The sequence below is a fragment of the Ixodes scapularis genome, unplaced genomic scaffold (assembly GCF_016920785.2).
Source record: "Ixodes scapularis isolate PalLabHiFi unplaced genomic scaffold, ASM1692078v2 PGA_scaffold4__175_contigs__length_147842914, whole genome shotgun sequence".
NCBI lineage: Eukaryota > Metazoa > Arthropoda > Arachnida > Ixodida > Ixodidae > Ixodes > Ixodes scapularis.
This window is the reverse complement of record NW_024609879.1, coordinates 68,079,979-68,104,381: the sequence shown is the minus strand read 5'-3', so window position 1 is coordinate 68,104,381 and position 24,403 is coordinate 68,079,979. Positions and strand designations below refer to the sequence as shown.

General features: G+C 42.9%; 1 protein-coding gene across 1 annotated transcript in view; it reads right to left on the bottom strand.

Annotated features, from left to right (window-relative positions):
• The window catches only part of LOC8038530 (mite allergen Der p 3), a 48,313-nt gene extending 27,809 nt beyond the window's left edge, over positions 1-20,504 (bottom strand). The window contains exon 1 of the mRNA XM_040216660.3: positions 20,358-20,504. Within this exon, the coding sequence (XP_040072594.2) occupies positions 20,358-20,459 (102 nt within the window). The 5' untranslated portion in view covers positions 20,460-20,504. The remainder of the gene's footprint in view (positions 1-20,357) is intronic.
• Between the last annotated feature and the right edge of the window lie 3,899 nt (positions 20,505-24,403).

The window sequence follows — 24,403 nt, the reverse complement described above, 5'->3', positions numbered from 1 at the left end:
ATGAGAAACTTAAGTTTTTCCACACCGTGGCTATGCATGCCACTCAGTGGATCCATTTCTGAATGACGTGAAACGCAGGTTATTGCAGCAGCTACTGCAAAATACATTTGGCTCGTGCTCAATTTCCCAGTTCTGTAACACATCTTGCAGTTAATTCGCTTCTCCATTTTTTATATTTTTTAGAGGAATTGCGATGCAGTTGTTCATTATGTTCAGTTCTCATCATGTCTGCGGCGCGTCGTTCTTTCCATTGAAGATATATTACTTTTTGGTGGTGTAGACACGGGACGTCCACGTCTGTTTGCCTTATTCTCCTATCCGAAATTCCTCAACTAAAATGGGAATCTTTTAAGATATTTTTGTGCAGACGCCTTATACGTAACGCTTAGCGCTACATATATATTTATATACTTCTAGCACTATCTCCTCGGCTGCGTGTTCGTTCATAATAAATCGTAATCTCGTGGGGAAAAAGTAACAATACAGAAACCCAAACAATAATGTCTGATCTAACCACAAGATGAATTGACAACACGTACAAAGTGCTAGAACCTGATCGAGAAAGAAGCAAAGAACATGAAAATCAAAACCATAACAAGCCTCACCGACGCGCAGTTGTCGATGCTCCCTGGAATTATTCAACAAATCATTACAGTCCGAAATAAAATATGATGGTCTCACATCACCTTCCGACTCAGTAGGGCTATTATCAAAGCAATTAACGGCACAATCTTTCGAATCACGAGACTTCAAACACTACCAAAGAGGCGCGCCACGCGGAGTGCGCTCTTCCTCAGCTGATAATTTGAATATGGTAAATTGACAGGATAGCCGCCAGAGCCGTCCTTTTTATAATGTTCCGTGTACATTTTGATCAATCATTCATCGTACGCTGTATTCTGTTATCTATCACCGATGTCGGTTTTTGTTTACCCCTGTCCCCAGTTGACAAATCCGGTATGCGGGTTGACAAAAAAAAAATCGGTCGGTGCATAAGTTTACTATGCTGCATAAATTGCCGTAGAACTACGGCCGCAGCTAAAGAAAACGTCGCCGGACTCCTGTCGCAGGACGACCTCGGTTGCGCCAGAAGCGGATGCCCCTGCCTCGGAGTCAGAGTCCGCTACAGGCAAATGTGTAGCTCCCAACACCGTCATCTCCGAGCCGCATATGCGGAAACGGCACGTGCCAAATATTAGAAGGGGGGAACCACTGCACAATGGCGGAACAGTTACATCGAGGAACTTGCAAGCAGCTCAATATTATAGCAAACATCGGAGCCTGGCCAACACTACAAGCCGTCGGGCCAATCGTACAGCGTCAAATGGAAACGTCACTCCGCCCATCCCCTTCCGTAAAACAAAACGGGGTTCTAGGTTCTTTGTGGGTCTTATTAAAATGTTCGGGTTAAATGGTTCAGGTTCAATCGAGCTTCTGTCGGCTTGGTGGCAAGTCCTTTGTGTAAAAGGTGTTCTCAGTTTCCTTCTCTTTTCGTTTGGTTTGTGAGGAAGGAAAAGCCCAGTATAAGCACAAACGTCTGTGAAATAAATTTCAGCTGTGTTTGAGACTCTGTGCGTTGTGTTGTCCTTCGTATTTTCCCTAGTCTCGGGGGTTTGTCTAAAATAATGTTAAACCTTTACCAGCGCGTTAGCGCCCTAAACTTTTTGTATCTTTTTCTGTCGGCGTGTTTCTTTCCAGTGTGCCTAGACGTTGACGTTTTAGTCCGTCATTATGCAGCGATTTCATATCTGATAACAAAGGGCAGTATTTTGGAAGGGGTCTATAACGAGCGATTGTTTTTAACGGTTCGACGAGTGGCGCGAGAGAGTAGTTTGAGCTGCCCGTGCGAGGGCGAGCTCGGCCGCTCGGCCGCTGTCCAGAGCGACGAGAGACGATTGTGGAATCACGGTACCGGAGTGGCGTCTTCAATCAGGCAGGAACGCGTCGCGTTGCGAAGCGAGCAAACAAGCAAGCCAACAGCTAAGAAAGGACGCTAGTGCGCGCTGCGCGCTTCTCGGTCTGTGTGACGTCACTTCCGTGACCAAGTTTTTGTGACATCCACCTCCCGACTTTGCACCCCCTTCCAAGTGCGGAGAAAGACGTAGTTCTACGTCAAAACAAGCAAGGCACTACAACCTGGGACAACTCAAAGCGTATAGAAAAGGCAAAACAAGAATGATGGGCACTCCCTATTAAGATGGCGGCACCTCCGCAGAGAATGCCCATACTACCCTGACTGGCCCGAGAAACTCAGAGCGCTTTGATCTTAGAAGTTGAGATCGGTGGAATAGGATACCATGTAGCTGTGGCGGCGAGGAGGGAGCGCTCTATTGAATCAAGGTTAGAGGAGGGATACGAATTCGCCACAAGACAGCCAGGAGCTCCTAAGGTGGGATTTGTGCCGTTTTTGCTAGTCCCCGCCCATATATATATATATATATATATATATATATATATATATATATATATATATATATATATATATATATATATATATATATATATATATCTTTTTGTTTTTGCCAGGCGATGTAATATTGTGTCAGAAAAGTACCATACTCCTATACTTTAATACAGCGTCACGTGCATTTTAATAAAGTAAAGAATAAAAAAAGATAAAAGTGACTGCTCAAAACCGAAAGCGAAATTAGACTGGTGAAGAAAAAAAATGTAGAGAAGTAGAGGGTTTCCGAAAATCACGTGACCACATCCGACCGCGTTTTCCTTTTCTTTCTTCGTTTTCCCGGCCGTGCGAGGCAGATAAAAAATTGCTCGTCGCACAAAAAACGTTTGCGTGTTTTTCAAGCTCTTACCAATTCGTGTTCGTAAGTCGAGCGACGTCTTCGGTGCGAATCAGTTTGGTGGTGGGGTGTGCCGTAAAGAATCAATGGCAATTGTTTTGATCGTTAAACAATTTCTCTTTCGAGGCTAGCCAGACTCGTCGGTACCGCGAACAACAGTTCTGGTCCCCCGCCCGTCGGCCGCCAGCTTCGGTTAGTACGCTTCGTTCAGCCGCTCAGCCCGCGAAAGTCGCAAATACGACGCCATTTTGGAACTTACGCAGAGAAGGCACCGAATAATTCAAATTCTCTGTCCAATTATTTTTTTAACATTTGCACCCTCTTAAAATCACAAAAGTGGCGTTATATATATATATATATATATATATATATATATATATATATATATATATATATATACATATATATATATATATTTTTTTTTTTTTTTGGGGGGGGGGGGAATATTGAGCTTGTGTTTTTGATGACACGACTGATTATAGTCGGCGTGTGGGTCTGAACCTTAGAAAACAGCACGTGACATATGAGAAGAGAGTGAGTGCAGCTCAAACCGGCCAGTTATTGATCGGCGGTTTTCGGGCGGAACGAAAACGAACTTCAATCTACAAATTGTCTTCTGGGTAGTTGGGCTACCCAGAAGCTATCCATGTCGCTATACATCGCGAAACATGCAAGCAAGAAACATTGGGTACGCCTAGAAGCGACGGCTGCATTGTTCAAACGTGCGCCATTACCCTGTTAGCGTCGCCTATCGTAGTGTCTGCCACTAGAACTGCTGAGTGGGCCAGGAAGCCCTGGGCGTATAACATACCAGTACGGCGGAAGCTACGGCCCCTGCGGGCCAATCGGAACAACGGAGCGAGGCACGTGACCACGTATCGCCGGACTGCGCGTGTACTGCGTAGAAGTGTCAGGCGTTTCGTTGCGTCATGCTGCAATATCTGTGCGCCCCGAAGCCGTCGGAACGCAATGTAAGGCGTAGCGGTCGCCCGTTGTCAAGTTACCACGAAACAGGGAGTAACCGTGGGCCCTCACTCTGCGGGCTGCGCCTGGTCGTAGCCGGTTGGCAATAGCTGAACAAAGTCGCGACCAGTTATACACGCGAGTGAGAAAAGAAGAAAATAATATTAAAGAAAACACGTAATTAATTTTAGCGCTTTGCTTAGAGTGGAAATAAACGTCAAGGCGATATCAATAAAATTGCAATTTAAATCACACCGCATTTACGATGATGATTTTAATCGAACCTCACCTGGCATGAAAAATTCCTAAATTATTTAATAGTATTTACAGTTTATCTATCGTTTTATGCTTTCTGCGTCAATTTGTTATATGCCTCATTCAAATAATCATCATGCAAGAAAGATTGCACCTGGCTGATCACGAGCAAACAGCGGTGCCCTTGAGGAAATAGCAGGTTTTAGCTTTATTCCCAAATTGTCTCTTCCACTTAGTACGTCAGTGATGTGTCGTCTTATTGCAAGCGAAAGATCACGAGAAAAAAATTGAGAAAAACAAGTAGAAAAATAATGCGATTTGCGAGAAAACCAAAACACACAACAGAGCTATTTGAACTTTTGGGTGAACTAAAACAAAACCGGCTGCTTTTGTTCTGGCCGATCAAATTAGACAATAAGAAAATATATTGAAGCTTTTGCACTACCTGAAACAAAATCAAGGTTCTTTTGTCCTAGGATGGCGTGATTTTTGTAAATGAAATATTGTTATATAAAGTATGTCCTGAATTTAGAGTAACTTTTGCGTTGATTGCTTTGGAGATTCGAAGGATCGATATGCCATATCTAAAAATAAATCAGTGATACAGAAGCGCTTCTTAGCTACTGTAATTTGATCTAAATATTTTTATTTAAAATAAAGAAATATGAATAATTTCAAGCGTAAAATACGGCAAAGAATATAAAAAAAAGCTCAGATTAAAAAAAAAAATATTGTATCTATTCGTGCATTTACTTCTTCACTCATTCATCCATTCGTTTAGCCACTTATTCATTGTATCCTTCAAAGCCAAATTTAAGACCTTTAAAATTTGAAAAGTGGGGTGAAGTGTTGGGCTGATTATCCCATCTTCCCTCTGCAATGTTTTTTTTTCACCACACGGGTGGCGAATATTAATGTTCAACCGATAAAGACCGCACATTAATTAACTTGGATGAACGATTGCGAACCAGCCAGAAACTGTCTGAAAACAAAAGGAAACAATGTTTAATTAGAGACAGAAAGCTGCGACAACCTTCTTCTTTTGGCTCGCTGCTTTCTCTTTTTAGAGTCTTCGCGCAGTCACCTCGATATCTGATTTCCCACGTAATCGCAGGTGTCACCAAAATGTCACAAGAAGGATATTTTGTTTTATTCCATGAGATCTTTTTCCACGCAGCGAGAACAGCGCTTTGTGGTGCACATCGTTCTTACAATAGTCGTACGCCAATGTACCACCAACTCGCCCAAGTGGATACCCTTCCACAAACGCCCGCCTGCGTATACAACCGCCGCTGCTGGCCCCTATAATTGCTCCGTCGTGTCGAACCCGGCGAACGCGACGCAGGTGGTTTTTCGAAGTTGCTGGAAAACATGCCAGTTGTTTTCGCGGCCACGCAGAACGAACCACACCAGCTATACTTTTTTTTTTTTTTTTGTTACATCATTTTTTATGTTTTGATGCAAGTGTTATGTTTTGCAGCGCGAAGGCACTGTACGCCTCCAAAATATGAGGGCCTCCGCGGAAACGTTTCTGGGATGTGGATGGTAGTTAAAGTAGCCTTTTGTGTGTGGTCTGCGTATGGGCTTTGTTATTTTAACTGCCGTGGCCATGATTTAAGGCGAACAGAGCAAACAATGCGCAGCTGCAAAGTGCACTCACATCCGCGTGTCATCGCTCTACAAAAAAAAAAAAAAAAACATGTTTGGTGCGTGACACATGCTTCGATGAATCCAACTAAGCAGAGTGAAATGTGCATTGTCATGGATTTCATCTTTTTAGTTAGTTCGCTATCGTCATCCACAGACAGCGCACAAAATAGAGCGCAAGGTTATGTGAACTATAATGTACGTTGTTTATATATTTATTGTTTATTTTTTATATTTTTATTTGCATCAGGTACAACGTACGGGATACTGGAGGTCTGCGGACAAAGCTGTCCCAAGTCCAGCCTGACAAAGGCCCAGGAATGTATGCAGCACAAAAGAAATAATCAACATACATTGCAGTTCAGAGCATTAAAAGAAACAACAAAAAATAAAGCGAAGTAACAATGGGCACAGTCAAATTACGTCCCAACCACGCAAGCGAAGGATATCTGGAAACGCGTTAACAAGAAAAAACTAAATCGCGTACATGCGCCACAGCTCTCAAGGTTTAATATTTTTACGTGGCATTTTTTTACATGAGAAATGTCGACGGGGGGCTGAATTAACACGCAATGATTTAAACGCGATATCTAAAAGCTCGCTATTCTCGGCAGCTAATCTATGTAGTAGCTTGTTTTTCGACGTATGTTGTCTGTAGATTATTCTCAGTGCTACTTTTCCAGGGCTCACTATGGAGCATTGTGTAGGTCGTAGTATTACTTCGTAAGGTAGCTTTTTTTAACGTTGATTTAGTTTTGACCACGTATTTAAATGCTTTAAAAAGCCGATAATTGTAATTTTTTTCCTTGGTAATACATTATAGTTTACGAACAACTAATATCTGCGAATGTAAGACAAAATATTTCAAGAGCCCTAAGGAACCATTTTTGTAACACATGTATTTTATGTGGATTTTCTCTAGGTGGTGGATGCCCAGACCAAATTACAGCAATTATGCCTAGATGGAAACGAACTGTTATATATTAAAATCATACTATCTCGTGGCAGCATATGTCGATTACGAAATGCAAGTCCAACTATTTGGAACAGCTTAGCCACTACGGAATCAATATGTGTATCCCACGACAAAGTTTCTTCAAATGCAACCCCTACTACCTTAAAATTAGATACAACTGCAATGGGAGTCGAATTTAGCACCACTGGCTGACTTAACACTACAGTTTTAGTTTTGCTACGAAATAACACTGCTTTTGTTCTGTTTATAGTTGTTTTAAGCCATTTTGGCACGTCCATTTCTCTAGTTTTTGTAACGTTAAATTTGTTTTATCGACTATTTTATTAGAGAGATTTCCAGTTATACAAATGCCGGTATCGTCATTGAGTTAGGCCGAGATATGAAGCGCCGTAGCGTCGGCTGAGTTCGAACTTGTAATTGCGCCGCGTAACGTTTCCGCCCTATTTGATGTGCGCTAGGGGCAACGTCATTGGGGTGTGCGAGGACAAGTACCCAGCGTCAGCAGCATCGCCGACGGCCAGCCTTAATCGCCGCACTAACTGTTTCGGAATGCAAGAGGAGGCCTATCCATACGGGATCGTAGTATCGACGTATTGTAGGAGGTTTCATGTTTAAATGAAAACGACAACGGCACTGTATTTCTCAGAAAAAAAACACAAAAAAAACACAACGTAATTCGTCCTGATTTGGCCGTCAGCATCACGATCATCGAGATTATTTTTCAATTTGGAGCACGCTGGCTCTAGAAAATATTCTTCAGAAATCCTTCCTTCCCTCAGCGTGACATCATATAGAAAGTTTCCGAAATCTCCGCTCTCGTGCCTCTTCAGCTCCTATCAAAGCTATGACCGCGCACTCTTGCTATTTTAGAAAAAAAATAAGGTCAAAAATTACGTCAGGACTGGTACCAGTGCCAAGGAAAATAGACAAGTGTCAGCTATGTTTTATGGGCGCCGCCATGTTTGTTTATGCTGACGCCATGACACAGTAGGGGGGCTGAGCTTTTTTGCAAAACTCCGTTTTTCTAGAAACCTTCGCACATGCCGTAGTGCAGGAACGTCAGAAATGCATAGTTACGAAGCTTCAAGAAAAACGCCGATGCCAAGAGCGCTGTAAAAATCCAAAAGCTTATTTTATGCGAAGTCCCTCATTTCAAAAGAGCCTAAGCTTGAGATTAATATTTCCCATTGTTATCGCTGGAGGCTAGGATTTCGGACACTGGTCTGTACATGGCAAGTTTCCAATTGCTCGCGCTCTCCACACGAATGACACGCCCTTGGCGGTCCAAAGTTTTGCGTATGACGTAAGGACTGGTCGGAGGGCTTTCATGTTTTCTAGCGTTTAGTTTCATCTTCAAGAAATAAACGAACGTAATATTCATAGTCACGTAATTAAAATACTTTAAAAATCACCTCTAACTGTTTTTTTTTTTCAAGAACCTCTTTAGCTTTTTTTAAAGGTTGGACCTGACTTCATACTGATCGCAGCCTATGTTCCAGCACGTCGTGGAAGCCAGGGCAGTCGCGAGCGCAGCCATTGTTGATGCAATGGCCATGCGGCTTCTGGAGCATTCTGATAGGCGCCTTAAGATTAGATTTTTTTTTTTCATTTGTATTTTTCACTGGTTTAGGTGTACTTTTAATTTGGCTACGCTGTTTCGCGGTCAAAAGCAACCTCTATGATTAAAAATAATTTCTTAGTTACCCCCTGCGCTCAATGGTGTATGCTTCCGGAATAGACGCTTGGCAACATTAAACGACAAGCAGCGACCGTCCTGGCTGTGGGGTAGCTCGGCTTCACCTAAGCACGCGTTTCGAGGTTGAGCCGAGACCTCACCTACAATGGTGTATAGAATTGGTGTACTGGCACAAAACTACTGTTGGCGTACGTATAATAACAGGTTTCAATCGATTAGTATTTTAAAATACATAGCCCCGGTGCCAACACTGTCTTTTTTTATTCATTTCATGTTAGAATGGGTGAATGAATTAATGAACCAATGAATCAATCAATCGATCAAAACGTTTTGTCCATATCTGCTAAAGACGCACTGGCCATCGTCCGAATTCGCTCGTCGACTTTCGGCGACTACAACGAGAGCTTCCGCTGCACTTAAATACATTTTCACGAGCGCCTCTTTCATTGGGCGGTCCTGGCTCCATAGACCTTATTCGCATAGCCTCCTACCAGCGCGCTACTGATGCACCGGGATTGCCCGCTGACATAGGCTATGCAACCGCAAATTGCATGGGCCAGAAAGCTTAGAGACGGGCGTCATATACTTGAGCTAGTTCCAGGTTTTTTTTTTTTTTGTTTTTGTTTTTTTCCTAATTTTTAGTGTTTTAGAATTTTCGAAAATATGCGGTCGTCTCTGCGTCATCTATGGCTGCACAACTAATTTTAATAAGTATAATAACAATCGCGGAATGTGCGTTGAGCATAAGAAGCTTCAGTGCAAAGGTGGCTGCAATATAATTGATCTTTCTATGTTGGCGAAGCACTATTCCTTATAAAGTCATTCGATTGCGTGCGCGATTCGTTAGAGTTTTACACCAGACACTTCGTCACGTTTATGCTCAAGAATTCTTCGTCTAAGAAAAGCTGACCACTTCCAACCCACCGCCGGTGCTCCCATTAGGTTATCACTGCAAGGTAATGCCGTTGCTCCGTGGCATGTGAAGGGTATGAACATTTCTACGTGCCACCACTCAGGATGCAACTATCAAAAGGCCGAGAGCTAACTTGCCTAGACTAGATCAGACTACTCATATATATCCCTTCCCTGTGGAAACTAAATCTAAACACTCCATCGCCTTTGTCCCAAGTCTTTCGAGGAGTCAAGGTGGCGGACTATCTATCATTAGTCAGCTCGATTCAACCGGCCAAGTTACACCAACACCCACCACTCCCAACTCTAGCCAAATTCCACCCTGTTACGAAACCGTTGCCTACCAGAGAGCCGTGCCGCCACAACCAGCGGTATTTTAAATTCTAAACCGCTGAACCGCTACGGAGGCGTCGAGCCGCAATTTCCAAAACAGCAATGACCTAAAAAAAAAAAAAAAAAAAAAACTTTTTTGGTTATTGACAGAGTGAAAATGGCAGGGTGGCGTGCTTTTGAACGACAGGTCTCGAGCGCGCGCTTCATGCCTTTCGCCATGCTTTGACTGAACACGCACGCTCGAGATGCGCTACATGCCAAAGCGTTATGGAAGGTGGGAATCTAGCCCTGAACGTAGAACAACTTAAGCTCCTCCTTGCCCCTCTCACCTTGTCAGTCAACAGATATGTGTTAGCTGCTTTTGGTAACCCCTGTCGCTCTAAGATTGTGAGCTCAGACGAAGCTACAGTAAGCTTATCCCTACAGCCGCGCTCTGCAGTGTGATATAAAGTGCGTAATATTAAAGAAATTGAGCAGTGATATCAGGAAGTTAATACATTTAGGAGCTGGTCACGTAGAGAGAGCCTAAATATAGTCAAGCGTTGCTTTTGGTAACCCCTGTCGCTCTAAGATTGTGAGCTCAGACGAAGCTACAGTAAGCTTATCCCTACAGCCTCGCTCTGCAGTGTGATATAAAGTGCGTAATATTAAAGAAATTGAGCAGTGATATCAGGAAGTTAATACATTTAGGAGCTGGTCACGTAGAGAGAGCCTAAATATAGTCAAGCGTGATGTTGATTTAATGAAATGACGCCTCAATATTCGTTAAATAAATTATAAAGGTCAATACGAAACTTCACGCAAAATGTCGCCAATATGCATTGCTCGTGGTGTCGCGACGTCACATCCTGCATGTTTACCCAACCAGCTAGCTTCTTTGTTTAAGTATTGTTGAATTATTCCCGGTTTTGATCAACATGGTTCATAGTGCGTACAGAGATTATCGTGGAAGAATTGAGCTTCCTTCAATACCGTAAGTCTTCCCTTTCTGACAATTTTACTGAGGAAGCAGTCAAGAGGTAGTGGCTCTTTGCAGATTGATATATTTAAACTTCAGGTGTTGTCAACAAAAACGCTGTTTGTTCTGCGGGTGCAATCAGAGCGGTTGGGCTCTGTTTAAAATCAATTTGCTTGCGCCGTGGAGGATTAAACATTTGCATATTCTGCGTATGATATTCCTAAAAGCAATGAAAATATAATAGAATTGTTTTCTGAAATAAAATATTTTACCGGGCAATCACTTCAAGCTATGCCGATATAATCCACATAATCAAGGAACAATAAAAAATAACGTAAAGGGGGAACAAGAACTCCGGAAACAACGACTGTAAGTACTGTTCACGTTTAATCTGACGTCAATTTTATTTCACAGATCGCTCTTGTGGGTAGTGTCCTCTTATTTCAAATATCTCCTGTCGGAAAGGATATTGGACGATCGTTTACAGTTTCAATTAGCATCCTTACGGTCAGCGAAGGGGCGACAGAATCATAGGGGGCGGCATTTGCAGTTGCAACAAAATGTGACGTCCATAAACAAATTTTCTTCCTTATTTTGATAGAACTGCGAAAAGTAGAAACTTTTCTCCCGTGGCAAACATGCGCTCTGGGGCCGTTACCGCTTGCCAAAGCGTAGATTCCGCCCACTTCTCAATGGGTGGAATCTACGCTTTGGCATTCCAACATTCCTCAGGTTAACCTCGCATACCTCGAAAAAGCACTTACTCTACTACCTAGTTTTACGTACGATAGTGTAAATGGCGTTTTATTAGAGAGCTTTGTATTGCGTAGAGGAGCAATCGCAAGCTCTGTGCGTTTGCTTTGAACTTGCTGCTCTGCTATAAGAATTCGCGTTGTTGCCATGCGCCAAGTGAAGACGCAGTTTCGGGCTAGGCTCGTGCGCAGCGGCGACGATGCTAGTTCTTTGCGTACGCGAATGTTTTGTGCTAGCTATATTAAAACTCACTTTTGACCTCTTAGCGACGAAGTTCTTTTATGTCAATTGTGTTTCTCAAATTTTATGTCTTTATTTGGTGCCACCACCAGCGCCCATTGTACCACGGACTGCCTAAATACTCATAGCGTTAGGAGCGCGCACTTTCCTTGTAGCACGGGCTTGCGAATGAGACGTACCCTAGTGATAGGCAGGAATGCGTGCCACGGGTTACATCAAAGGTTACAAAAGTAGAAATAACCATTTTCCCTTAAGATCGACACGATTACGTCTAAGACATGTCATGCATTTTCGGGTGCATGGATTCTGGCACTAGAAAAAATATTGAAGATCCCACTAATCTCCGAGAACCAGGCATTGACTGGCGTTGAGTGTTGACATTAAATAGGGCTACAACCGAAGTATTCCCCGCTCCAATTTAGCAAGGAACGGTCGTTCGTTTCGTTCGTTCATGTCATATCTATTCGTGGTTTTACATATCTATTAATTGTTTGTTCGTTTGATTAATTACACAATCTTGGCCACCCCTCCCCCACCCTCCCCCCCCCCCCCAAAGCCCCCCAAAAAAGAAAAGAAAACCAGTTTTTTTTGCATCTTCCTTTTTTTTCCCCTAACATACCGGTTTTGTAGTACGCTGTCTTCTTTAGACACCGTTCTCTGTACTATGTTTTACGCTTCTATGAACTGCAGAGGACACCGCGAGCAAACGAAACAGACTTTATGCCGTGCGAGTATCACATAACCTTCGGTAAGAGAAGAAAAGGGGGGGGGGGGGGGGGGGGTCACGTGACGCGTTCCCTGAGCTGCATTGCGTGGGATCGTCCGTAGCGTCCGCAGCGCACCATTGTAACTTGCAAAGGAAAATTGACTTTTTACAACAAGCCATATTACAGCCGCCATTGTTTCCCTTCTCTTGCGTTAAGGTCCATTTACACTGGCGTTCCTATTGTAACCGCGAAGCGGATTCGCTCCTTTTAATGCACATACGCGCGAAAAATTGTATTGGATCTTTAAGCAATGGCGTTCGCAACCAGTTTGCTAATGCGGTTCGACCGCCAGTGTGAATGTTGTGTGACCGGGATGCTGAGTTGATAAAGCGGACGTTCATAAGCCTCCACAAAGTCCAATGCTGGAGAGGAGAACACAGCAGAATCTGAACTGGCAATAATTTGTTTTGATGTGGCAATGATAAAGCAAAGCAAACCGAATTGTAGTGAACGAAACTAAAGGGCGGTTATGGCGGCGTCCATGCACTGCTGCTGTAAAGCGTCTATAGACTAGATATCATATTAGACACTCCATCTCGTAGAATTTAAGGTTTTTGGTGCTACCCTTCCGACGCAAATACATAGCCGTCTACGGAATGCAAATGAGAATCGCTCTGAGCCCCGCTCATCCTAAAGCGGGAAGGAAAAAAGCGTGTCTATAGCAGAACGGAGTGTGAATGACTTCCCTTACGTGCTACCGAGGAAACTGCTTCGTACCTGAACGGCCGTAAAGAATGCCGTTCAATATTTCGCCCTGTGTCACGGGGGCTCTCGATGGAGGCTAGTTGCACTTCTGAAAGCTTACAACCCCAGGCCGTTACGGTGCAAGGTGACAATTGCTTATTTAAATATTATCCGTAGCTGTTTAACATGCATTGAAGTGGAAATTTCGCACTGTGCGGAATGTCTACAGGTGAGGACCATATGGTATATTTTTCTAATATTGTTCATAGTGACCAGATATAACCCATTTTATTAATGACGAAAGTCGTAATTACGATTTTTATAATACAATCATGTCTCGCTAATACAGACCCAGTTAATATAAACAAAACGTCTGGTGACAAATTGGGTAAATACATGCATTTTGGTCTTGTTTCCATGAACGACTCATATTATGGACCATTTTAGGGATGAACGTGTGTGCCCATATTAATGAAACATGAATGTGCAAGTTGTTTTGCCCGCAAATGAATCAAATTAGGTAGAAGGAGTGGTGTCTATTAGAATTTTGTTTTTACGTGCTAATTTTTCGCCTGGTGGGAAATATGAATCGAAAACGTTTCAATCTGCGGATGCGCACTATCTGAACAAACACTATTTTTTCGCGCTTAAATATTCCCTGCGGACTATACACCACACCTTTCCCAAGCGCTCCTTAATCCCCGCGATGTTGCTGACGATGATGCAACTGGTGCTACTTTTGCGCTACCTATCAGCTAGAAATGATCTGACACTTTGGTTGACAGTTGAAACCTATTCAGAGCTATTCTCTAATTATGTTTGCGGTTTTGCAGTGCAAGCTCTCCGGCCTCTCTCGCAAGTTTTCCCTTTATTTTTCTTATGGATGTTGCGTTCCCTTTTTGTCTTATCTGCAACTGTGACAAATAAGACTGGAAAGTACGCGCCGCTCAAGCCTTGCTCCTCGACATTCACTGGAAACGAAGGAAAAGATGAACGTCGAACCATCCTGGACGCGATTTTGAGATCAGTCACATCTGTCCCCCCCCCCCCCCCCCCCCCCCCCCTCCCAGAGATAATCTGCGTGGGCTCCTTCTCAGTCATTGCCAAGAATTGTTTTTCGAGTTTAGGTCAGTAACGGATCAGTCAGGTCCTTTCCTTTGACTTGGTGCAGGTGTTGGGAAAAACAAACGCTCTCCCCAAAATGTGCCCCCTCAAAGAGGTTCTCAAGGATTCCCTTCGATTGGCTAGATTTGATGGTCGTTGATACTGCAGTGATCTGTTATTCGAGATATTTTTTCAATAAACCCTTTTCGCATAACGCGGCACTGTGTGGTAAGTACTATGTATTGCTCAAATGATAGCACGTGCTAAACTTGATGTCCTAGTCATTTCATGTACATCGATAAACATGTTATTTCTGCGCGTGAAATATGCCGGCCTTTCCGCTGTCTTCTGTTGTAAATTATTTTCAATAGACCCTTTCCGGAATTCAGTGCCATCTGGTGACTGAAATGGCGGTTAATTTTTTACTATACTAATGGCGGCAATGAACCTGTGGTCTGCAGTATTTAATGGGGCACCATCACTTAAAGGGCAACGGTAAACGAGAATGTGCACTTTACTACAATTATTTTCAATCTCTTTTAGTGTCAATGGCGAAACAAATGCAGCCAGTCGGAACGAAGCGCCAGCCCATATAGACGCCTTGATAGAGTTCTATACATCAAGGGGCTTTGGAGGCCGAGTGAGTGCTACTAACAGATTGACTGGACCGAGTTAGAAACGAACGCTTACGCAGCTCTTACGTCCAATTCCTGCTTCACGCCGCGCTAACATCGAGAATGTATAGGCCTCGAATTATCTGCTTAGGAGCATCTTCAACTTCTTCCTTCATCAGTAAACAGAAGGCCGCCATTAGTATAGCACATATGCCATTTTCAGATGATGATGATAGTGATCAAAGTGGCCAGACTGAATTCCGGAAAGGGTCTATAGCTGAGCGCTTTGTCGATTGACATATATGAGCGAGCAACGAATCAAAACTCATTGTAAAAAAACAAACAAAAAAAAAAACATTCCAGTTGCACTCGTTCTGTCGAGCGCGTACCCAACAAAAATAGTTTACAGTGTTTTCTTTTTTTGTTTTTTTTTTGTTTCAAATGTGGCACAATGCTTTCTTAATGTTGCCGGGAAAATGCATACACCACGAAACGCAAACGAGTGGGAAAAACCGAGAACTTGACCGCCAGAAATGTTTCAAATTACGCTTACGCAGGCTGTGCCTATCGAAATCAACAGTGCAGTTGGTTAGGGTTAGCAGCAATGTCGGTGAGAGACTAGCCTCAAAACCAGTGAATAAGCTCAAAAAGGATTGTGGTCTCTTGGGCGGAGTGTCTCTTGGAAGAGTGTATGGCCCAGAAGGAAGGCTGGATGAACCAGTAGCGCACAAATCGACATTCAGTCAGTCAAGAGGAGAGTACGCGCGGGCAAGGACAGCTGCCACAGGTATTGATACGGGACCTAACGCGGGCACTAGGACAAGTAAGGTGGAGACCACTTATGCTCGCAGACATCTTTGACTAATCACGATATGATTAATAAAATAAGTTGGGTATAATTGAAAATTAGAAATTATTCTCCCTCTCTTAACTCAAAAACTATCTCAGTGTTTGGAGCCGTTCTGCTCGAAAAGTTCAATGAGAGCTCCAAGCCTCATATTTGAGTTTACCCATCGATGCATTGTTAGTTCATTAATCAAATTAAAACTTATATAATTGGTCTGAGTGTAGTACAAAACGTACTAAAAATGCATCTTTAGAAAGCTGTAAAGGCGTGGTTGGAAGACCCTTTATGGTAACGGAAACATGGGAAGGACAAGTATTTTTGTCATACTCAATTTATTTGAGGTTCATGCATTGCCATGACCTTTCTAAGATTTAATAAAGGGCTACTTTTGAAGAAAAAAATTGTATCCTTCTCGATACGTTTCCAGTATACACCGCATAATTGAAGAAAAATTTGTAGCCTTCAAACTGTACGTTGTTGTTAGAGTTTCAGTACACTTAAATGTAACTCTTTATTACAGCACACGGAAGACAATCATTTTCTAGTGCTTTATTTACAAATACGTTTGGTAAAGCGTGTCTTCTTGAGATAAAGCATCACTCAATCTGGTTGATCTTTTTTGAAGGGAATAATTTCTCCACATACTTAAATACAATTGCACACCGATAATAGAATGCAACGTAACACAATCTACGACTAATTTGTCATAAACTTCGAATATAATTGGGCGCCACTAAAGAAACAAACAAATTAATCTGGTCTTGACATTGCAGGAAAGTTCAGCAGAACTTTCGAAAGAGTTGTTCTGTCTCAAGTGCGAGGTTCTCTGAATAAGGGGGGAGATTGAACGGGGTTGTTATTAAAGGGATGCTGAATCGAAACTTGTAGTTGACAAAACAAGGCTGGAGAGATAGGCCGGACGCTGCAAAATCAATAAAAAAAATCACTCATGCAGGAAATTTCAAACGGTTGATCGTATTTTTGTAAAACTGCGCGACTGAACACGGCCGAAGGGGCGACGTGACATGTCACGTCACGATTCTCACTTTCTCTCCTCTTCGCTTCGTCCCCTCGAACAGTTTAACCGAAGCGAGGAGGAGAGGAGCAAGACCGCTTCCCCTCATTCTCAAGTGGTGCAGGACGATCGGGACCTAATAGACCTTGCTTGATCGGGCCTCTTCTTTAGAAAACAAACAAATACGACCATCTGTTTGAGATATCGCTATATGAGTGATATTCGGAGTTCGCAGCGTGCCGTTCAACGCTTCTGCGGCCTTCTCCGAAACTCAAATTTCAGTTCAGTATTCCTTTAATGAGTTTTTCTTGGGGTTCCAGTCACTCTTCGTTATAGTTTAGTAAAGTCGCGGGGGCAGTAATAACGTGAATCTGTTGGAACCTGTGTAAAAAAAATGCATATTCGCAAACCAATGAGTGTGTGCTTTTCTATAATATCCTCTGAAACGCCTGTGCGTCTACTTACCCGCAAAACACTCGAAGTGCCAATTTCTGCGATTTACGAAATCAGCTCAGTGAATAATGAGGCCGAACATCTTTTTAGACCTCAAAATTGTCTGCGCTGTGGCATTACACCATGCAAGCATGACGTTTTGCATTGCGTAATTCCACAGCGCAGACTTCACTTTTAGGTCTAAAGGGATGTTCCGCCTCATTATTCGCTGAGCTGATTTCGTAGATCGCAGCGATTAACTCTTTGAGGGTTTTGCGGGTAAGTAGATGCGCAGGCATTTCTTAGAATGTACAGGCACAAAAATTTCAGTTGAAATAATATTCGTGTACCAAATTCGGGATTGACATTTAATTGTTTATTTTATAAAGATCATCAATCTACCGATTATAAAATGAACATTATTTCATTTTACACGACTGATCATTATTTCACGGCACTAGTTTGGCGTTAAAGATTATGAGATGTGTATATCAGGTCAGTCGAAAAAAATATCAGATCTATTAGGAAGCATTTCGAAACAAGGATAGTAGGAGTAAAGTTTCAAGAAAATACTATCATAGTATGTATACACACTTTTCAAGATAATTGGATATTTTTTTATATTTATTTTTGATGGCGATAGCTCTTTAATTGATCCAAATATGATCGAGTAACCAATGGAATAAAATAAGGCACCCTGGTAACTTAACTGCATTGCAATTTAATACAAACCAGAAGTGTTAAATATATGCTCAAAAGTACTTAAAAAGCTAGAAATTTCGCAAGACAAAAGATTCTTAAAATCGTACAAAAAACAAAAGGAAAGTACGTATTGTTAGTGTCGCGGAGCGTCCGATTATGTTGGTGTGTCTTTAACGTTTGTTCACCAAATATATTTTCAAGAATAGTTCATCTTCCACTCTTTTAACATTCCACATTTGCTATCAAAAATTTTTTTTTCCGTTTATTCACGGTGGAGCAAATCAGCAATACATGCTGGTTAACCTCATTGTTTAATACGCGACAACTTACCTTATAAGTCAAGGGCTGGTTGCTTTCTTGAAATAGCATGCAACCTCTTATGCATAAGAAACACTGGGATGCTACGTACCGTTTTTTATTGTCGCCCCCCCCCCTCCTCTTCCCTTAAAACGGTCGTTTTATCGTAAATATGTTAGTATAGAAGTCGCACTTACATTATAATAGTAATAATACTAAGTATAATAATAATATTAATAATAATAATGAGTAAATTTCTTTCTATTGGAAGTGGATGGAAATATATATATATATATATATGCTCGGCGCAGCAAAACTCCGTAGATAAGCCCGCATATGTATATTGTGATTGGGGTATATGCACAGCCGGGAGCCAGTTTCAGTATGCTCGCCAATGCACTGAAAGGTTAATATGACCCCCGCGTCTACTCAGTGCACTTTAGCCTGCGTGATTTATAAAAAAAGACCGCATACAAGTCGCGTTTTCTTACACTATGCACAGACTGAATTTTTATTTAAAAAAGCGCACCGGGAAATAGGGTAGTTGTCATTATTTCCCCTTTCCGGAGTGCCGCTAGAAAGGGCCTAACTACCGATTCGCTTTATCCGGAATAGACACCGAGAAACGATTTCCGACCTTGACTAGAAATGCGCTACAAGATGCGGAAGTCTCAATACGAAAGCGGATTACAAAGGAGTAAGTGGGTTGAATCTACAGTTCCTCTATACTTGCTTCGTGACCCTCTTTGACACATCGTTTCTCACAACCCGCAAACTGGAACAACTGGCGACCAAGCTAGCGTGCGTAGCATCGCGATCGGCTCCCAGGTGAATGAAACAAACTGGTCAGGCGAATTCAAAAGGTTTCGCGTGGATTCTTAAACAAGTCAGCAGGGGGTACTGGAGATCAGAGGTCAGATTCCTAGTACCCCTGGCACTTTGTTACAGGACTCGTGAAAACAAGTTAACGGTTATGCCGGTCGCATTCTCAGAAATCATCTTCAATCTTAGCGTGCTTGAATGAGTATTTTCTAATGCAGCTGTCTCAAATTTACGCGCTGTTATGTTCAAAAAAGGAACTTAAATGCTTCTTTGTTCTACTGATCAGATCCGGATTTACAGAATGTGCGGCGCGTTCTAAACAACGCTGGGTGTTTGTTTGTTATTTGTTTCTTTTTCAGCTCGCAAGGTCCTTTAAGTTCCGCTAATATAAGCCGAATTTAGCGAGACAATTTAGGTTTCCGCGGTATTTAGTGCAATTTAGCAATACAAATCAGGTTCCCCACTGAATTCAGAGGATAAGGCTTCCTGTCAAACGTAGTGGGACGGGCGTCCACTACATTTTGCGTGTTACGATTTTGCGTTACACTTTTTTGTGACGTTCTGTTTATGAAACTCGAAAGCTTAACACAAACTGTTTGACACAAAAAATAGCTCAATAAAGTTAAAATTGCAGTGAGTAATTAGCTCACTACGATTTTCACTTTATTAACTATATTTTTGTCAATATTTTTGTGTTATGACTTGCCTAAGAATAGTAATTATCTAATCTTAGGCAAGTGATGTCGATCATTTCTTGAGCTTAAGTGCTGGGGGTATGCGGCAGTATAATGCTAAAATAATTCTCAACTTATATCTGTACACCCTAGTAGCACCGACTGATTGTAATTCTTTCGACCAGTTGTGCAAGTCCCTTAAATGCAGCTGCATTGACTCGATCAAATATTTACGATACCGTTACTTAGTTTGTATGCAGCGAGGTAATCCAAGTGACGTATATTCAGAAAGCATTTTACCTACACGAATTAATATTATTCTAGGTATGAGATTACTTGCCTCCCCTACAAACTAATCTTCAAGAGTTAGCCAAAGCGTAAACATCTTTCAGACCACCCGCCTCAGAATTGCCAGCCGTCGGCCTCTAACTTTCAAACTTGCAAACAAATATAATATACAGTTGTTTTTGTAGAACAGGTACGAGAAGCTCAGTGCGTCACGCTTACATCCGCTCTATAAAAAAGTCGACGGAGGATCGAGTCACCAATTCTAGAATCATTACATTTTTGTTTTTATCATGCCAGCCTTTTCGAACCGTAATGAAGTCTGCACAAATATTTTGTTTATATATTAAATTTTTCTAGTACCAACATTATAATGGACCTATCAGCAAACACTGTTGATAGCCCAACATCTGATGTATATTACACAAGCATTCGATGATTTGCATAGTACATTTTCGAATATCGCGTGTTCGCAGGTGTGAGTGTGATTGTGTAATTCGCTCCCGCTGGGGCCTTAGAGTGGCCTGTAGAAATGTGAACTAGATTTTTAAACAAACCGAGCAAGGTACCGACGTCTCACCTCCTGGACTTGGTCTTCCGGAAGGGCTCCGGCCGCGACAGACGCCAAGACCCCGAGGCCCAGGATGAAGAGCCCGGCGGCGAAACCCGTCGGTCGTGGCATGAGCTCGCGCCGGCGCTTCGTCTGCGGACGAGTACCCTGGGCGGCTGACTCGCGCAGCCAGGCATAGGTAGGAAGGAGCACAGATGCGCTTGGAAATGACGCGGACGACGAGGAGGGCTCGTGGGGAAGGGCTCTCACAGATGCGTCCCGACTCCCCGCCGCCGTCCCTGCACGGTCTACGCACGCGCACTACGAATCAAAGCCCAGGATTACAGCGTCGGGCCCGCAGCAGACCCCGAGGGTCAGTAGACTCGACAAAAAGACACGCACACTGTCCGACCCCTCAGGGTGCTAACGCCGTGAGATATTGGCTGCATTCGAAGAATGCCACTGTGTCTTGAGCCACCAGATCAAATCTATTTCTTCCGACGACGAAATGCAAAGCCAATAAAATATCGTGCGATTGTCGCGTGATCCTTTGGAAGAGGCCCGCAGCGACGCGTGAGGAGCGTAGTCACGTGATTATATTGGCAACGTTGTATTGGCTGGCATGCCTCGCATAAGATCCCGACGCGGTTGATCGTAAGGCAGAATGAAGGATAGCAATTTGGAGACGGTAATTCGACATAGGGAAAGTACTCGGAAGACGGTGGTTTTCGGCGCCATGTATCGACGATTCCGGCATGATGGCTGCGTCGCCGGATGAAAAGAGGGGGAGGCGTGGCGGACCTTGGGGTAGTTTGTCGCTTGTTCCGGAATGCTGGGGCACAAGGGGGGCTCTCCTCAGCCCTGAGACGGACTCATCTTGGTATAAAATACCGATGGAATTCACGAACCGAGGTAAATATCAGTGGGGCAAATTCGCCAGGCTGGGGGTAAGAGAATACGTTTACGACATTACGCTTTTTGTTTTGAATCATCCAGTGGGAATAAAAATTACTTAAACCCAAAATGCATCTTTCTGCAGCAACCGAATGCTGATCATAAAAAAAATTAAATCCGTAGTTTATGTAGCTAGTTTTAAATAAAAGCCTCGTGGAGTGATTAACTCTACGCTACTCAGAATCAAACGTATTTAGTGGCTGCTCTTTTCAATAACTCATTTTGCTGAAACACGCAAAATGTTAGGAATGAAATTATGTTATTTCAATGACACAATTGTTTGCCTAATATTAGAGTATGTTCATTAAATGATTAAGCCATCAGGTTTCCTTGTTTTCTTTATAGAGTATATGGAGTAACTAAAAGAAAAGATGCTGGACTTTATATGTGAAACCGTTTCATTGTGACGGCAAGGTGCTACGCTATTCCCTCAAAATGAGTTCACCGATAGACCAGTTGCGTTAATTGTACGGCGTACGCAAATCACACGGAAATGACGCACAGTTTAAAGCGTGGGCTGTGGAAATTAGCCATTACTCGTGGCTGTCATGGCAGCACTACTGTGAACCACGAACGAGCTCTTGCTGAAGGAGCACAGAGGCGATTGGAAGTGACGCGAACATCGAGGAGGGGTGGTGGGGAAGGGCTGTCACAGATCCGTCCCGACTTCACTCTAAGCTTTACTATATTTCACACTTAAGAGTTTTTTTTTTTATCTTTTCGATACCTTTCACGTTGAATAAGATTGAAGACACAACACAGATACGCAAATGAATAAACCGCAACCATCAAAGAAATATGTGAACAAATATGTGCTGATGCCTAGATTCGAACCAAGGCCAAATAATCATCGTTCAAATGCGTAATCGCAACTAACTAGGAAGTGCAGGTTTGGTTCTCCAGACAGAGCCATACTATTAGAATAGAGTAGGTAAAGGTGTGTGGCATGCGCTGAAATATACATGGATGACGAGAAATGAGCACTGCTGTCTCATTATTTTTTTTGTATTTTGTCCTTTTTACGTCGCTTTGTTGATTGTTTTTGTTTTTAATATAACGAACATAGCCACTAACCAAATTATGAAGTGGTTGGAAATAGTCATTACCGTGAGAAGGCATTTGTTGGATTTCGCCTCTTGTCAAGTGACCAAAGTTAAAATCCCGGCCCCACGTCTTCAGATAGGCTATTTTTCATAGACGAATGACTACTTCCACAAACAAGCCATAACATGCTACCGAAACAACGCATCCTTTGGTATTGTGTGCTACCGAAGAAGACGCTACGTAATATAGCATTATCCCCAATATCCAAGCAAACATAAACCAGAAAGGACGAAACTATCGCAGTAATTTTTTCACAAATGTTTTGTGTACTGTTTACCTGCACCTGACACCTATGAGCCGCGTTGTGACTTAATTATTAGCAATATACAAAATGAAATAAGTGGCGTAAAAACTACGCGAGCAAATTGTGGTTAGAATTTTCTAACTAAACCAAGAGTGCAAATGAGGAGCGGCTGTGTCGATGCAATTTATAAAGCAATTAAATACAACCAAATATACTTTCTCCAAGATATAAACTGAACACCATTCATACTTACACCAATTAACAACAAAAAAAAAACTTGATGTCGGGATACCTCGTTAAGAATCATTTTATGCCATTGCCCCCAAAAGCGCCGTTTAATGCCCCTCAAGGACGCGACTTCTCGATCAAGCTGTTTTCTTTTTTATAATAATTAAAACTAAAAATGCTGTCTCGCTCTGGCATATTATTCTAAGGAATCCAACACCTGCGCACTCTGTGAGAACATGGAAGATCTAGCCGAAAGAAGCAGCCTTAGGGTACCAGGGCTGCCGATTCACAAGGTTAGCGGACACGGTGATGCAACGAGTCTGTCTCGCTGACGGCTATAAATTGTATTTTGTGGTGCGCGAGGAAGCAAGGACCGTGTCTGACCGTCTACGCGGAGAGCAAGACGTTTGCTTCTTGCGCAGGAGTTACGGTGACGTCAGGACGACGCCGAGCTCTGATTGGCTTTGATTGAAAGGATAGTGGGTAGACGTCGATGCTAGATGCCTCAAGTTCTACCCACTATTTTTTCAATTAACCAATAAGAGCTCGGCGTTCTGACATCGTCGCAACCCTTCTGCAAAAAAGCAGACGAGCTTGCGCTCCGCATACTCTGTATCACACTAACTTGGAGCACAGCCGGCCGTACGATCCGACGGAGGAAGTCGGAACAGCTCCAATATATCGTAGTCAAGGCACTCGTCATCCTTTCTACATTTTCGATCACTGGATGAAGCAATCACATAAAGACAAGAGGCGCAGGATCACGGAGCAATCACCGTGCGCGATTGCTTTAGCCGGTGAAAACAAACGCGTAAAGACGAAAAGTACCGCAACGATGCGCCTTTGACGCTGTTTGATTTGCTTCGTGGGATTATAGCGTTCACTACGCTCGGATTCAGCGTGAAACGGAGCATAGTGGGGTTCTCAAACTCGCCACAAAAAAAGATTATTTTTTTTTTGTCGTTTGTGAAAATTATTTCTGACGCAGGAGCTATCATCGCCTAGAGCCCTCCATGCTGCTTTTTACGCTCTCGCCAATTGCGGAATCTCAAGCTTGAAGTTTATACTGCCGTTGTTTGCAATTAACACATTGGCGCTGATCTAGTCTTGTAACTGCGAAACTGCCTCCACCTAATCAAGGAGTCGGTCGCACCACTTCTTCTGACATCTACGCATCAAACGTGCTACAAGTCGCAAAGTGATCTCTAAGAAAAAGTACTACGTAAACTCTAACCAATTTCTTCAATGTGCCCGACATTTCGAAGCCAGCTCGGCTCCTTGTTCACGGATCTCTCTACTAAAGACCGCGATACTCGGCTCCTTGTTCAAAAGTCATCTCTCTACTAAAGACAGCGATAGGCGGCAACCGAACTGACGCTCTGTCGCTGCAACCGTTTCCGTACACATTCCGAGGTGAGTATTTGTCCTTTGTTGTCCGATGCACAAATAGGCGGAAATGGCTGAGCTGTACCCCGAGCTTAACAGCGCGCGCCGTCAAGGTTTGGAATGTACTGTAGAACCGGGAACAAATCGAATGCGAGTGGAC